The 17,212-nt window shown below is 43.4% G+C and overlaps 1 protein-coding gene across 6 annotated transcripts in view; it reads right to left on the bottom strand.

Annotated features, from left to right (window-relative positions):
• The window catches only part of KLC1 (kinesin light chain 1), an 86,912-nt gene that overhangs the window by 36,286 nt on the left and 33,414 nt on the right, over window positions 1-17,212 (bottom strand). For all 6 annotated transcript variants that reach the window (XM_032771570.2, XM_032771569.2, XM_032771572.2 and 3 more), the window contains exons 3-7: window positions 14,834-15,064; window positions 13,149-13,227; window positions 2,336-2,561; window positions 1,652-1,739; window positions 780-881 (exon numbers count right to left, since the gene is read on the bottom strand). In XM_032771570.2, coding sequence (XP_032627461.1) covers window positions 780-881; window positions 1,652-1,739; window positions 2,336-2,561; window positions 13,149-13,227; window positions 14,834-15,064 — 726 coding nt within the window. The remainder of the gene's footprint in view (window positions 1-779; window positions 882-1,651; window positions 1,740-2,335; window positions 2,562-13,148; window positions 13,228-14,833; window positions 15,065-17,212) is intronic.

Genomic DNA, 17,212 nt, shown 5'->3' with positions numbered 1-17,212 from the left:
GAAAGTCCTATCGGATAGAAATTTTTATCGTCTTAATTCTTCCTGTTTCATGGATTCTAAAGCAATTGTTTGAGTTAGTCCATTTACATTAATCCCAGGTCAACAATTATCTCTATCAGGATTAAAACATTTTAAACAGCATTCAAGTAAACTAGTCAGCCCATCTATGGCTTTGCACTTACCAGAGTTTAAGGATTTCCCTATAAGAGCTATGAAAAGCCTATTAATTTTTTTTTTTAATATATATGTGTGGATTATTCAATTAGATCCTAATTAAGAGAGCAACAAAATAATTCCTAACAGGAGATGTAGTTTTGAAGTAATAGAATAAACTTAAAAAACATACAGCATACTTAACCAGTTTTAACATGCCGTAGTGCAGACAGCCAGACAAATGCACTGGAATAAGCATTTTCACTCTCTGCTGCAGTACAAAACAACTAACTTGAGATATTTAAATGGCATACATTTATTTTGTATTCAAATACTCTAGTCAACCCAATAGGAACATATCTAAATGTTCTTTTCCTGCTGCGTTGCTCTTACTTCGCAACACACCCAAAGACACCCAAAGCCTCTCCAGATTTTGAAGTTAATTTTCTCAAAACAATTTTGTATTTTAATTTAAGAAGTTATATAACACTATCCAAGGTATTTAGTATTGCTTGGTAGGTATAGCCAATCAAAATATGAGAGACTGAGTTTTTTCTAAAAAGCAGAAGTTGGATTTTTATTTTTTGTAAATTTCATTGTCAGGCTTCTGTTTTTTAACTCTGTACCTTTTCTCTGATCTCCAAAGCTCTCTTACACAAAGGTTCTGCCTCCTTGTACTTTCCTCGTTTACCATAAAGCACTGCAAGATTGTTTAGAGTAGCTGCCACCTGTCAACAGCAGAGAAACATTAAATATGATGTGAATACCTAGTGAAAGAATGAACTAGTTAAAATATATTTACAACGGACTGCTGTATTCATATTCTCTATGTACAGTGAAGACCTCTGGCAAATCACTGCATTAAGAAATAACTCTTAAATGAGAAGACATAGCAAACTGTGAAATAAATTTAATTAGCCTGTTGAAATGTAATTAAATGCATAAATTTGCTCTAAATATGACAACCAGAAATAAAGCTATTTTACATAAATCCAGATTCACAGAGTTGCCCACTGTAACATAGGTTATATGAAGCAATACATCACCAAGTTATATTTTAAAAGTGACTTAAGAACATCTTGATTGGAATTATCTGTTTTATTTTAAACAAAGGCAGTAAAACAAATCAGAAGTACAATTTCTATATGAATTCAGCAACTGAATTGTTTAAAATAAGCTAATTAAAATATTCCTTCAGAAGTTAATTTTTTCCATATACAGACCATGCAACTTGATTCATAATCAAATAAATGTGGCAGCAGAGTAATTTTTGGATGAAATAGTTTTAAATGGATACAATGCTCAAAGATAGGTTAAATATTAAAAGAATACAGAATATTACATTGTGGCCTCCTACCTGTCCCGTTTAGTGACAAGCCAGATCTTAAATGTTCCTGTTGAGTTTAATATTAGAATAAGTTGGGCAGGGGAAGAAAAAAAAAAAAAAAAAGTGTCAGTGAACAACACAACTAAAAATATGAAAATCAGATATACAAACCGCTGGATGATCTTTGCCCAAAGTCTTTTCACGAATAGCCAAGGCATCATTCAAGAGGTTTGCTGCATCTTTGTATTTGTTCTGGTCCCTAAGTTTTAGAAAACCAGAATTAACACTTTACTCTGTTTCACAAAAAAAAGGAAGTAGCATTTAAATAAATCTTAGAAGATAATGAACTGCAAAAGGAGGAGTTGACTTCAGTTTCAGGATAGGAATGCTATAGCACAGAAGAGAAGGGATCAAATGCAGACACAGTCTTTCACTTCCAAGTGCGAAAAACTACAATTAAAATAGGATTTTTTGAGGGACTGGAAATGAACTGCCTGCCTATGTACATCTTGCCATTCAATTTACAACAGCATTAGCATAATCTGAGAGGTGGTTGTCTGATCATCTTCTCAATGATCAACGATGGATAGTTAAGTTTCAAAATGAATAATAGCATTCCAAAAACTGAGATATGGGAAGATATTCAGGAACTCATCTAGACCCTGGTGTACTGTGGTGTGACTGAGCACCCCAGGTCAAGTGCCCAAGTGATACCACCACAAATAAAAAATTCAGAACCTACAAAATTGTCTAAAACATTTTTATAGCAGTTCCTGCATTAAGGCCTCTAGTCAACTTTACAGAAATAAAGAAGTTCAGCTGATGGAGAATTTAAATGCATATCAGAATACCAACCTGTATACTAAAGCAAGTATGTTTAGCATAGTGGCAACATCAGGATGATCATGACCTGAAGTCTTCTCCAGATCTTCAAGTGCTTGTTTACACAGGGGTACAGCAACCTCATATCTACCTTGGGAAGCATATTGGATAACCAGATTATGAAGAGTCCTTAATCTTGCTGGAATTTCATAGCCACCTTGTTGAGCAGCCGCTGCTGCACTGCTATGCTGCTGTTGGACTGCAAAAAGAAGGCAACCAATTTGAAACCATTTTGAAAGAAAAATCCATGCTAGACACTAAAATTAATCTCATTGTTTTAAAGTGTGGTTCTGTTCTGAAACATGACTGTAAAAAATGGCACTCCCATACTAAGCAGATCCTCTCCCTGTCAGTATTCCGACTGACATAGTTCACTCCCATTTATTCAAATAGCCTCGAGTCATCTGAAAGTTTCGGAAAACTAGGAGTTTGGATAAACAAAAGTGCTATTTTGATCTCTTCTTTCACTGATCTAGACATACAGGACGGAAGGGAGTAATGCTGATGTTTGCTTAATACTTTGTACTTTCAATAAAGAGAAAAAACAGTGTTAATGTGACTGAGTTAATTAAAAACACCAAAATTGTATTAAAACTACTGTGGACATCATTTATACTGATTAATTCAAATTAAACAATTTAATATGTCCTGACAAGGTGTTGTTGCTGATGAAATGGGATTAGGTCTCAGTAACCACAGGCAACCACTCAAAACAAATATACAAATACAAAGCTGTTGATTAGTGCTAACAAGCTAACCGAGAAGTTATTAGCAAGTTATTAACATAGGGTTTAACTGGGGGACATATTGTGGATTTGGATAACTACGATTTTTGGATAAAGAGAATTCAGGTAATATAATACAGTATAATTCCAGTTATGAACAAGTACATATTTTTACTACTTTTTACTTCTGTGGGCCAATAAAATCTATGGGGAGAGAGGTGGGATCTAATCTGATCGACACAGCAAGTGTTAAAATTGGAGCTATTAACAAAGCTCCAATTTTAAGGCCAAATTCTGCCCTCAGTTACTAAAGGTCCAAGTTACAAGGGGCAAGGGTAGGGGAAGACAAGCAACACCAGCCTGCCACAGGAAGGTGACTAGAGTTAGGGTACGTCTACAGTATGAAATTAATTCGAAGTTATTTTATTCGAATTTCCAGAATCTAGTTCATACATTCGATGTTATGTGTCCCCACTAAAGCATGTGAATTCGACGGAGTGCATCCACAGAACCGAGGCTAGCATCGAATGGCGGAGCGTTGCACTGTGGTAGCTATCCCACTGTTCCTGCAGTCTCTGCTGCCCATTGGAATTGTGGGATAAACTCCCAGAGCATGATGGGGCAACAACATTCTCGCAGGTTTTTCTGGGTGTGTGCCATCACTCGCTCCTCCCTCCGTGAAACCTACGGCAGACTCCATGCTGTCAGTAGACGGTGCAGCACGGTGCATCGCCTGTCTCCTGGTATGTTGAATCCACTTTGAATGTCCTCTCCTCTTTCTATCTACTCTTTCATGTAACCCATTTCCCGCCATTTCTCAGCCATCATGAACAGAGCCGCATAGCTTCCCCGCTTTTTCCATGTTGTCTGTCCTGGGCTCCCATGGAAGCTACAGAAGGCAACAATTCCCCGCCATTTCTTGGCCATCAAGAACAGAGCCGCACAGCTTCCGCTGCAAACTCTGCTATCGCTGCTTTTTCCACGTTGTCAGTCCTGGGCTCCCGTGGAAGCTACAGAAGGCAACAATTCCCTGCTGCTTCTTGGCTATTGTGAACAGAGCTGCACAGACAATCTGGAGAAAGCGGCGGAAGCTGTCCTGGGCTCCCATGGAAGCTACAGAAGACAACCATTTACCGCCTTTTATCAGCCATCTTGAACCGAACCGCTCATTTCACGCCCTTTTTCAAGGATTACCCATGCAGGTGCCATTGCGCAGCAAACATGGAGCCCGCTCAGATCTCTGCTGAAGTTTTGACCATTGTAAACACCTCGTCCATTATCCAGCAGTATGTTCAGTACCTGCAAAACCGGGCGAGGAAGCGATGACATTGCGATTACTATATTGATGAGGACATGGACACAGATGTTTCTAGATGCATGGCATGTGGCGACTGGGAGATCATGGTGGCATTGGGCCACGTTCATGCCGTGGAACGCCGATTCTGGGCCTGGGAAACAAGCACAGACTGGTGGGACTACATAGTGTTGCAGGTCTGGGATGATTCCCAGTGACTGCAAAACTTTCATATGCGTAGGGCCACTTTCATGGAACTTTGTGACTTGCTGTCCCCTGCCCTGAAGCACAAAGACACCAAAATGAGAGCAGGCCTCACAGCTGATAAGCGAGTAACCATAGCACTGCGGAAGCTTGCAACGCCCGACAGCTACCGGTCAGTCAGGAATCAGTTTGAAGTGGGCAAATCTACTGTAGGGGCTGCTGTGCTGCAAGTAGTCAATGCAATCATTGACCAGTGCTATCAAGGTGCAGACAAGCAGACTCACCCCTGCGGCACCTCCTGCTGGTGACTTCTGGGAATTAGCTCGGTTCCAACTCCGGAGCGCCCTCTGCAGGCTGGTGATCCGCCTGACCTCTGGCCCCATGTCCCTCCCAAGACCCAGTGCCCTTTTACCTAGGATGCTGCTCCCTAGCAGTAATCCCCTCCCCCTCAGTGTCTCCCCTCCCTGGGGGATCCCCCACCCACTATTCCCACCTTGCAAAGTATATGGCTACTTCCAGTCATTGTCTAGCCCCTGCGCCCTGGGGCAGACTGCAGTATCAGCCTGGCATCACTGGCAAAGTTGGGTTTGGACCTGCTGCCTTGGCCTACCCCTGGGCTGCCCTCTGCAACCCCCAGTGCCTTTTAGCCTAAGGCTAGGCCGCAGCCTGAGGCTTTCCAGGCAGGAGCTCCCCAGCTCCTCTGCCTTTCCCCAGCCCTGCTCCACTCAGGTACACTGTGTCTAACTCCCTGCAGCCAGGCCCTTCTCCCTCTACAGTCAGAGGGATACTGTTCCTGGGCCTCTGGCTCACAGCCTTTTATAGGAACCAGCTGGGCCTGACTGGGGCATGGCCCAGCTGTGGTTACTTCCCCAAGCAGCTTAGCTTTTCCCTGCCACAGACCTCTTCCTGGTTGTTTTAAGGCCTTCAGGGAAGGAGTAGGGGTCACCCTGCTACACAAGGATAGTGACTTTGGGAAACGTGCAGACCACTGTGGATGGCTTTAATGCCCTGGAGTTCCCTAACTGCGGCGGGGCAATAGACGGAATGCATATCCCCACCTTGGCCCCGGCACACCATGGTGGCCAGTACATAAACTGCAAATTTGTTTTAAAACTGTTCTTTATTATTTGATGCACAACGCACTGAGAGAAATTAGAAGGTAGACTGGGGGAGAAGAGTTGGGGGGAGTGCAGGAGAAGGGAAGAACAAGTCCATAAACCATCAAAAGTTCGCATATGCCAGCTTTCTGGTGCTTGGGCGATCCTCTGGGGTTGAGTGTGTGGGTCCTCGTAGCCTTCCCCTCGTGTTCTTGGGCGTCTGGGTGAGGAGGCTATGGAACTTGGGGAGGAGGAAGTTTGAGTATACAGGGGCTGCAGCGGAAGTCTGTGGTCTTGCTGCCTTTCCTGCATTAGATCCACCATACACCGGAGCCATTTACTCTAAACACGAACAACCCAGCGCAGCTGGGTTCCCCCCCTGCATGGCTCCGATCAGGCTCTCACTCACCAGAAGTACCTTCTCCAGAGTCATGGAACAGGAGCCCGCCTTGGGAGTGAGGGGAGGCTATTGGATCCAGTGTTAAGATTAGTTCCTGGTAAGGGGGGGAACAGATTCCCCACTTGCCGCCTGTGCACTGTCTTCCTCCTCTTCGTCCTCCAATGTCTCTTCCTCCTCGCTCCGTGCAACTCCCCCCTTGCAGGTGTCCACAGACAGTGGTGGGGCAGTGGTGGCATCACCTCCCATAATTGCATGGAGTTCACGGTAATAGCGGAACGTATGGGGCTTTCACCCAGAGCACCCATTTGCCTCCCTGGCTTTTTGGTATGCTTGCCTGAGTTCCTTGATTTTTGTATGACACTGCTCTGTGTCCCTGGAGTAGCCTCTTTCTGTCATGGCCCTGGAGATTTTAGCTAAGGTATTTGTGTTCCTTTTTTGGGAACTTAGTTCTGCAATAACAGACTCATCTCCCCAGCATGCGATGAGATCTAGCACCTCCCGTTCAGACCATGCTGGAGCTCATCAGCAAATCCGAGACTGCATGATCTCTTGTGATGGTGAACTCTTCATGGTCGCATGTGATGGTGGACTGTACTGATGGTCACCAAACAGGAAATGAAATTCAAAAGTTCCTGGGGGTTTTCCTGCCCACCTGGCTAGTGCATTGGGGTTGAGAGTGTTGTCCAGAGCGGTTACAAGGGAGCATCCTGGGATAGCTCCCAGAGGCCAATAACCGCGAATTGCATCCACAATTCCTTTAACCCGGGATTGCAATCTCGATTTAAGTGCTACTCCACTTGCCAAGGAGGAGTACAGAAATCGAACTAAAGAGCCCTCTAAATTGAAAAAAACTGTTTGGTCATGTGGATGGAATCATTTTTCTTCCCCCCAAATAACTTGGCTAATTCTGAAATAACAGGCTAGTGTAGAGCAGGCCTTAGTCTACTTTTCCTCCTTTATCCCCTTGCTCCAGGAGTATGAAGACTCAGTAGTCATCTTCTTCTGCATGCCCTGTCCTCCTCTCCAACCACTCTTCCCACGGTGGCCTATAAAAGCACTATGCTATCCTAAAAAAGACACCAATAGATGTAGCAGCAGCAGCAAGAGAAAAGTGAAGCAAGCCTTTACAGTCAGCCTCTTCATTTTGTTTGCTATCTGCTTTGAAATCTGCTCACCTGGTTCCCTACCCGCAAATCACGACAACTGCATCTCCATCCCGGAACCAGGAGGAAATAGCCTGTTGTCGCCTCTTCTCCACACAAGTTTCTGTGAGGGCTACGAAGGTCTTCTCCAATCAGAACCACACTGATTCCAGAAACTGAACGCAAAGGACCAGAGGTCCAGCAGCAAGAGCCTGGCTTTCTGCACTCCAGAACTACCAAACAAGGGACACTTTCACAACCCTGGCAAACTCTAATGTCAGTGGAATCATTCAGTTCAAAACAAACTGCAACGGTTCCATTTGCAAATTCTTGCCGATTATACTTCACACCCTGATCCTCTTCCCCTTTCTGCCCACTGCCCTCTCTTCCAGTGGTTCTCAACCTATTTACCACTGTGGGCCATATCCAATACTACCTGTATGACCCTGAAGATGTCACATTGGCTGCAGCTGTGTGCTGATCAGGCTGCAAGCAGCCCACAGGCCGCAGGTTGAGAACCACTGCTTTAGCTACTAGTATTTTCTCTTCTCCATTTCTAAGATAACCCAAACAAGCAAAAAAAATAATTATGATGTTTTTGTCTTTCAAAGATGTGATAAACAAGATACAAGACCATACAACTGGTTTATTTTATGTAATTATAACCTTTGTCTTCTAGCCCCATTCCATCCATCCCCTTTGGGTTTGTCTTCATCAAATTACATCTTGACAACCATGAGGACTATGCGCTTGTCTTCATGTACAGTGCTACAGTTGCACCACTGTAGCAGTGCCACTGTAGCACTTCAATGAAGACGTTCCTACGCTGACAGGAGAGCGTCTCCTGCCACCGTAGTTAATCCACCTCCCCAAGGGGCAGTAGCTATTTTGACAAGAGAGGCTCTCCTGTTGACATAGCACTTTCTACGTGGGGAGTTAGCTTGGTATAACTACATCGCTCAAGGATGCGAATTTTTCACATCCTTGAGCGATGTCGTTATATCGATATAGGTCTGTAGTGTGGACTTGCCCTCTCTCTCCAGCAAGTTCAACACCCTGCCTAGCATAGGGAGGAAGATGGAGGCTTAGTTGATAATCCAGGGATGAAACCAGGCATCTACCACCAGAGCCTAAAGAGCACAAGCACCTTTTGACAGGTGGCCATAAGAGTCACCTAAAGACTCCCCTTCCTTCTTTATTCAATAAACGGTGGATGGACTGGACAGCTGTGGGTATGGCTCTGCAATTCAGTATTAGTGTTACCAGTATGTTGACTTCAAAGAAGCCTGGAAGATGAACCTCCGCCCAACATAAAATCTTAATGATTTTCTCTACTATTCCTTTCAAACCCCACACAATGGCTGCATCTGAAGAGAAACTTGATTCAGGTAACTATCACCAATATGTTATCATAGCAATTCTCTTTTAGATTTTATAGAACCAATTTCACACTCTTGTTGATTTACATTTTGTAAAGCTTCAGTATTTCAGTAAACAAATCCTAACCATCAACAATTTAACTGAATTACCACATAAGGATCGTAAACACCAAGGAAACACCCCCCACTGCCCAGATCATCCTAGCATTGGACCCCAGATGGCTACTCCCATCCTTCTTTGCAAGGTGGGAGAAAGCACTGCAGTCACTTAGCAGGGGGACATGCAAGGGTGCCTCCAAAATATTTTTTGAACTCGGTTCGGGTTTTCTGTTGTACCTCATCCCTCTGTCATTCTCCTATGGTTCTCAACACATCCCTTTTCTATTTTGCATCACATCATCTCTTCTCCTCCTCCCTCCTCTACCCCTCACACTAGCTCAATTTCCCCTCCTTTATTACCCTCACCCCTCTACAATTCCCACTAACTATACCTTTTCCTCTCTCTGTTCAAATGTCCCTTCTCCTCCCACCATCACAAATCCAAAACACACATCCTCTGCTGCCTCCTCCTCATCTTTGGTGACCTTTGTCCCAACCCTGGCATTCCCTTCCTCATCAACCTCTTCACCATCCACACCTGTCCCCCCACGAATTCCACCCACACCTCTCCTGCTCCATTTCCCCCACCTCCTCCCCTCCTCTTTTTGTCTTTGGAACACCCATTCCATCTCTAAAAAGATCTCAGTCATCCACAACCACTTTGAATCTCACTCCCTCTAGCTCCTGGTTCTCAGAGACCTGGATCCCTACACTGATTCTGTAGTTGCCCTCTCTTACAGAGGCTTCTCCTTCCCCCACGCTCCCCTCCCTGCCTTGGATCCAACCCTGGTGGATGTGTGGCTTCTCCTCTCCCAGTTCTGCCACTTCCAACCCCCTTCCTCAGCCCTCTTCCACTCTGTCCTTTGAGCAACATAGCATCCCAATCCTTTCTCCTCTCATCTACCTAACTCCTCCCCATCAGACTTCCTCTCTGATTTTGAGTCCTGGCTCTTTCTCTCCTTATACTCTCACTCATTCTTGGTGACTTCATCTTCCATGTTAATGGCTCATCTGATCCTGAAGCTATGCATTTCCTCACCCTCTCCTCTTCATTTGACCTGAAGCTCTGGTTCAACTTTCCCACTCACCAAATGGCCATTCAATTGACTTGGTCTTCACCAAATACTCTGCTCTCACCGATCCTATGTTGTTGTCGTCTCTCCTGCGACCACCACCTGGTCTCTTTTTGCATCGCTCATTAGTCCCCTTCCTAATACCCTGTCACTTGGCTTTTCTTTGCCTTCCAGTCCATCAGCACTGAAGAACTGTCATCTGCTCTCAGCCTTCTCCTCCCTGCCCCCTCTCCCCTTTCTTCCATTTATATGATTGATGATTATCTCCATGCTTCGCTCTCCTCCACCCTTACTTCTTTTGCCCCTTTCTTCCATGACAAGGCTCCCCCTGCTAATCCCCAGCCCTGGCTCACCCCCAACATGCACTTCCTCTGCTCCTGCTCTCATGCTGCAGATCTTCTCTGGCAAAAATTCCATGACCAGGCTGACTTCCTCCACTACAAATTTGTTCTCTCCTCCATCAGTTCTGACATCATCCTAGTTAAACAACTCTACTTCTTTAACGTAAGTGAATCCCATGCCCACAATCTAGCCAACTTTTTGCCACCTTTGACTTACTCCTCAAATCCTACTCTTCTCTCTCAGCACAGGATCTTGCCAATGTCTTCCACAAGAAAGCTGACAAACTACAACATGACCTTCTCTAGCTTCCTCCTACAACTCTTACCTCCTTCTCTCCTCTCACAGATGCAGAAGTTTCTCATCTGCTGTTCTCGTCTAACTCCTCCGCTTGCTCCAGTAACACCATCCCATCTCCTGAAATCCCTTGCATCCACTCATCCCTTCCCTTACTCTTTATTAAGCCTCGTGCTCTTTCCCCTCACAATGCAAACATGTTAGTCTCTCCTACCTTTAAAAAACCCAACCTTCACCTCACTTGCCTCTCCAATTACCCCCATCTCCTTTTCAGCTCTAAGCTCATTGAGCATGCTGTTTACAATTGCTGTCTGCAGTTCCACTCCTCTAATTCCATCCTAGAGCCTCTCCAATGCAACTTCCGCAGCTTACACTCAACTGAAACTGCTCTTGCCAAAGTGTCTTATGACCTCTTCCTAGCCAAAGCTCTGAACGGGTACTCCATCCTCATCCTCCTTGATGTGTCAGTTGCCTTTTACACTATCAAGCATGGTTCTCCTTGGCTTCTGTAACTCTAGCCTCTCCTGGTTCTTCTCCTACCTCTTACTGCTCCTTCAGAGGATCCTCCTCATCCTCAGCCTCTAACTTTCTATGGGAATTCCACAGTGTTTTGTCCTGGTCCCCCCTCTTCTTCCTCTCACCTTATATCTGGGCAATCTCATCTACAAACAAATTCAACTACATCCCTATGCTGATGTCTCAATGAGCTACCTCTCTACTACAGATCTGCCACATTCTGGCAAACTAAAATCTCAGCCTCTCTCTCCAATATCGGCTCATGGACATCTAGCTGTCATCTCAATCTAAATATGGCTAAAACAGAGTTCGCTCACTGTGTATACCACCACCATCCTGCCTGTCACTCAAGCCTGTAACAAGGCATTATCTTTGACTCAGATCTTTCAAGATCCTCAAATGTAGATTATGTCTAAATCTCACTGTTTTTTTCTGCATAATATCTCTAATATCCATCCACACAGCTAACACCCTCATCATGGCTCTCATCTCATGCCTTTACCATCACACATCTTTTTCTTTGGCTTTGACAATGCAGTCTTGCCCTACTCATATCCATTCAGAACACTGCTGCAAAGACAGAAGAGTGCATCAGAGAAACATTTTTATCTTCATTAGAACATAATTTACTGCATACAATAAATCCTAAAAGCTGCAGTTGCTTTTTTGTTGTCTATGAGTACGTATATACTACCCGTCGGAACAGAGGGTAGTGTTCGATGTATTTGGGATTGATTTATCGTGTCTCATATGGACGCGATAAATCGATCTGCTAATCGATGCCCGTACTCCACCTCAGCAGGAGGAGGAGTAAGTGGAGTTGACGGGGGAGCCATGGCAGTCAACTCACCACCGTGAGGACAGCCAGGTAAGTTGAACTAAGATACTTCGACTTCAGCTACGCGAATAGCATAGCTGAAGTTGCGTATCTTAGTTCGAACCCCTCCGCTAGAGTAGCCCAGACTTTTGTTTTCCTAAACTCTCACTTTGATTACATTACCCGTCTCTTTGCATCCCCTAGCTCCCCTTTCCTTTTTGGATCAAACTACTTGTCTTCACTTTCAAGGCCCTTTAAGACCCATCATCTATCATTTATTATTTAGAGGTCGACTAAGATGCCTATTGGACCTTTGATGACAGTTCCATTGCACACTTGCTGAATTTTCAAACAAGCACCATCATGCTTTCTCCCATGCTGACTTGTAGACTTAGGAGAGGCTCCTGGTAATTATCTGCAAAGCTACCTCATTATACTCCTTAAAACTCTCCTTTTCTTTGATGCCTACAAAAAAATTGCCAATGGTTAAGGCCGCTAGTGTGTGGACATCACAGGCTGACCAGTATTGTCCTGTTTCCTTATCCTATCCCAATGGTCTGTCTGCACCCATCTGTTGTTTCCTGTCTTATACTTCAAACTGTAATCTCTATGGGGGCAGGAACGATCTTTTTTTTGTTCTACGTTCATAAAGCACATAGTGAACTGGAGTCCTGATCCATAAGTGGGGCTCCTATCTGTTATGGTAACATAAATAATGATAAAGGTGTAACTCAAGTGTACCACATCCAACTCATCAACCCTTCAGCCTTGAGAGGATAACATCTCTGGAGGAGTATTAATTGCAAAAAAATTGTGTTCTTTGTGAGTGACAAAAATAGAACTGACGAGGCCTCATATGGAAACCTGCCCAGAGAAGGTAACCATACAGGTCACCATAGAACCCACTACCTGGGCAGACTACCAAGTCTTAAGGTTGACTGAAACAAGTCCTGACACTGGGATCTAAAACTTCTCTGCTTAAGTTAGCAAGCTACTACCTAAATTTTGCATTGAAATTAGCTCCCAATGAGGTCATGGGTAGCTAGCAAGCTTTTTTTTTTTTTTTTAAACCATCTTAGACTAGCCCGGGCTTTTTATATAGCGGGAATAACATCCTCGTAAATCAGCTTTCCTGTGTTCCACCCTTTGGAAGGGATGAACATAGTCAGTGCTGGAGTAAGAAATTACAGAAAAGTGCATCAGGGAAACATTTTTTGTCTTCATTATATCATAATTTATTGCATACAATAAATCCTAAAAGCTGCAAGTGCCCTTGTTGTCTATGCTGCACAGTGTTTGGACCAGAGCACTCTAGGAATTAATGATTGATTATTTCCCTGAAGATAAAACCAAGCTTCTGTTCTGCAGAAATACATTTAATTATATAATCTGAAGTTCACTTACTTCCTTGCCCTGGGTCATCTTCATCATTGGGGAAAAGGTCATCCAGAGGTTCTTTGGTAGAATCTGTGTCTTTGTCTTCCTATACAAACCCCAGTTCCAAGCAAAGTGTTATATTATTAAATCTAAAATCACTTAAAACATTTATATACAATTATATATAAAAATCTATGATTAAGTAACATTAAAGATATGCATGGAGGATGTCCTATGTGATGCTGGGCAAGACTATCTCAATGTATATGCATAAGACAGCTGAATTAAATTTGCACTGGCAATCTTATTTCAGAGGTTTTTAACTTAGTCAGATCTCTGGATTTTTGTGAGGACAGGAAAAGGGGTACTAATGACCTCACACTATGAGTCTGCCAAATTTGAAAGGTGTCTTTTGCTCCAAAGCATGGAGGTGCTAGGATATTTATCTTGTCTAAAGACCAGGGGGCTTTGGAGCAGAGCCTGAAGCTGGAGCACAGAGCAGATGGAGCTGCAGGTTTTTGCCTGGTGCTGGAGCGGAGCCGGAGCACAACTCTAAAGCCCTGCTAAAGATTACAGTTCCTTGTTTAGCCTATTAAATTATTTAGGTACTGTTCCATATTCTTAAGAACATAATTATGTACCAAGACTTTAAAAAAAAAGAAAAAAAAAAAAAAAAAGACCAGTGCAGGCTATTTAAATTTTAGCTTTTTTAGATTTTCTTGCATTGCATGCAGTGACTACAATTCACTGTATTCACACTGTGCTAGAAAGGGTTTGTCTAGCAGTTGCTTAGCATGTCTAAACACATGAATTTTGCCACTCCTATGCCATTTCAATAATAGGTCAGAAGAAAAACAAAACAATTAATTGAAACAGACAGACAACATCTGGAATGTAACAATTTACAAGATGAGATCTATTTCTGTGATAATGCCCATAAATCAACCAGTGATGACTTGAGGGGCAGACAGGTTACCAAGCACTTACTTTATTTAAAATTATGAAAATCACTTTTGCAAGGGTATACATATGTATATTAAAATTCTACATATTTGCTTGCACTCCTATTTTCCCGACCCTTCATATGTCACTTCCCTTCTTAAACTGTAAAATGTAGGGACTGTGTCTGTGTTTTCATAATGCCTAATACTATCGGGCCCCTTTCCTGACTAGAGCCTCTAGTGCTAATATTAAATAATAAAAAATAGTGAGACCACTATGTAGGTCAAAATCATTTTCCAGACTGCTCCAAATAATGCAATTTCCTTTTATATCAAAAATTTACACATCTTATCCTCAATTCTCCTTTTATGTGGGGTCTAAAAACACACATTTTATGGCTTTCTGCAGATAATTTTCAAAGTGAAATTTTTAGCTAGTGTGTTGCTAGGTGTAAGTGTTTTACTATATGCTGGACTTTTACCCCCTCAAGTCTACAGTGTAGTTACTCCATCATCTGTAAAATATAGGTCTTCCTGAAATAAAGATTCTTGGAAGCAGTTCTCTATTGCGTGAATGTATAAACTACATAAGATTAGGACAATATAAACATATGAAGAAATTAATCTCCTAATGTGCCTGTCTATAAACAAATTAAAATCTATATATGAAATGCCTGTTTCAACTGCTAAAAATTCATATATGGGAATAAAAAGCTCCTTAGCAGCTTACTAACAAAAAGAAATAATGCTTTTGAATGCACATCTACTTACTGATGGAGAAATATCATCATCGTATTTTTTTAACTGATTCATGAATTCCAAGTGTTTCTTTTCTTCTTCCAGCTGAGCCACAGACTGTTCACTCTTCTGTAATTTCTGTTGAGTACTGGCTAGTTCATCACGCAGCCACTGATTTTCCTGGCATAGCCGGCGAACCTGAGCACGCAATTTCTGCTTCTCTGATTCCACTGCATTTAAGTGATTTGACAAGGCCATCATTACCTAAAAAGCACAAAAGATTACAAGACATTCTTCCCGTACAATGCATTCCTTTAGTATTAACATATACAGCTTTTCATGCATAGATACCACTGCAGTTGTGAAATCTGATTATTTGTCTGGCCCCTTTCATAATTTCCATTTGGTTGTTGATTTCTCTCTATTTCTGGTATCAGAGGGGTAGCTGTGTTAGTCTGGATCTGTAAGAGCAGCAAAGAGCCCTGTGGCACCTTATAGACGAACAGACGTATTGGAGCATGAGCTTTAGTGGGTGAATATCCACTTTGTCAGATACATGCATCCAACGAAGTGGGTATTCACCCACGAAAGCTCATGCTCCAATACTTCTGTTAGTCTACAAGGTGCCACAGGGCTCTTTGCTGCTCTCTATTTCTGCCATCTTTACTACCCACTCAGCTGAGACTAATCTGAAGAAATTCTTACCCCTATGCTGTGCTGTGATTGCTTTTACTGATGATGTAACATACAGCAGCTTATATAAGTTTGCTACCTTCACTGCTGTTTATAGTAATGTACTTTTTGATAGCTGGAAATGATCTCTCCACATGTAAAGTAACAAAGGCTGTTTTCCATCTTGTCAGAAATGGTGTGTGGCCCCTTTAAGGGCTACACAGCCACAGAATTACTTGTTATGGCATATTCATACCAGGTCAGCATGTGGACACTGAACCATCTCCACCAGATGACCAGAAGAGAAGGGGACAATTTATGTCCACCTTGGTGCAGAAAAAACACTCTTTTACCCGAACAAGGCAGAACAGCACACACCCTGCCACCCTTGGAAGTAGTTAAAATACACCCCTACTCCGATATAACACGAACCGATAGAACACAAATTCAGATATAACATGGTAAAGCAGTGCTCCGGGGTGGGAAGGGGCGAGGCCGCGCGCTCCAGCGGATCAAAGCAAGTTTGATAGAATGTGGTTTCACCTATAACGTGGCAATATTTTTTGGCTCCCGAGGAGAAGTGTTATATCAGGGTAGAGGTGTACCAGGTTTTCACATGGTTAAGGCTATGTTTTAGTCATGGGTTTTTAAGTAAAAGTCATGGACTGGTCATGGGCAGTAAACAAAAATTCACAGTCCAAACTGGGAGTAGGGGGATGTCAACCCGGGTGTTCGAGGTGCAACTGGGGGGGGGGGCTCCCTACCTGGTTCTGTGCCCCTCTCACCCCAGAAGCAGCGACATCCCCCAACCCCGGCTCCTAGGCAGCATGCAGAGGGAGAGGCAAGTCACCACTTTCAGGGAGCCCCCCAAGGTAAGCACCACCCAGAGCCTTCATCCAATCGCATGCCCCAACCCCCCTGCCTCATATATCCAAACTCCTGCTGCTGGGGGGGTGGGGGGGTGTGTGGCTGCACAGGTGTCCTCCGGGCAGGCGTGGTCACGGAAAGTCACAGAATCCATGACTTCGGTGACATACTAGCTGCCTTAGTCATGATCCACTGTGGCCATTATGCTAATTGCTCCTTTCTTGGTGAAGGGAAAAATTCTTTCCCATCCTTCTGACCTCCCACCAGATTGGCCAACATGAGGTTGGGGGGGGGGAAGGGGAGGTTTCCACATTCTCCACAATGGATTGGGAGCTTAGTTGGGGCAAAATATATGGAACGGAGATTAGGCGATCATGTTGCAACTTATTATGTAAGCTTGGGGTGGATGCCCAGTGCAGGGATAAGGTGATCAGAGGTTTTTAAGGCTCCTCTGACAGGTATTAGCAGAGAATCAACCTCTCTCCTCCTCAATAGCCCCCTTAACTCTCATTTGAGGGGGTGATCGTGAGGTCCTAGCAGCAGGTTGGCTGTCTACCAGAATGGGTAAAAAAGGAGGGTTAACAGCAGCCCCCTGCATAGATGTAAATGATTATGGAATTACCTGCACTTTAGTTTTTTCTGCCAGGATTCCCAGACATTTACGAATAAAGTTGTGGCCTAATTAAAATCACATCAAGTCTCCTATCCTTCTCACATAGCTGGACAAAGGTCACACAGAACCTAACATATATGCAAAAACCTATGTAAATGCAACTGTTAGGTTGTAAACTGGAATGTGAAATGCAAATGTTAAATCCTAATTGATTATGTTATTCAGCCTCCATGAAAAATTCACATTCTGCAGAATGTAAG

Source organism: Chelonoidis abingdonii, chromosome 4 (assembly GCF_003597395.2).
Source record: "Chelonoidis abingdonii isolate Lonesome George chromosome 4, CheloAbing_2.0, whole genome shotgun sequence".
Classification (NCBI taxonomy): Eukaryota; Metazoa; Chordata; order Testudines; family Testudinidae; genus Chelonoidis; species Chelonoidis abingdonii.
Note: the sequence above shows the minus strand (reverse complement) of the source record. Positions and strands in the feature narration are given on the sequence as shown.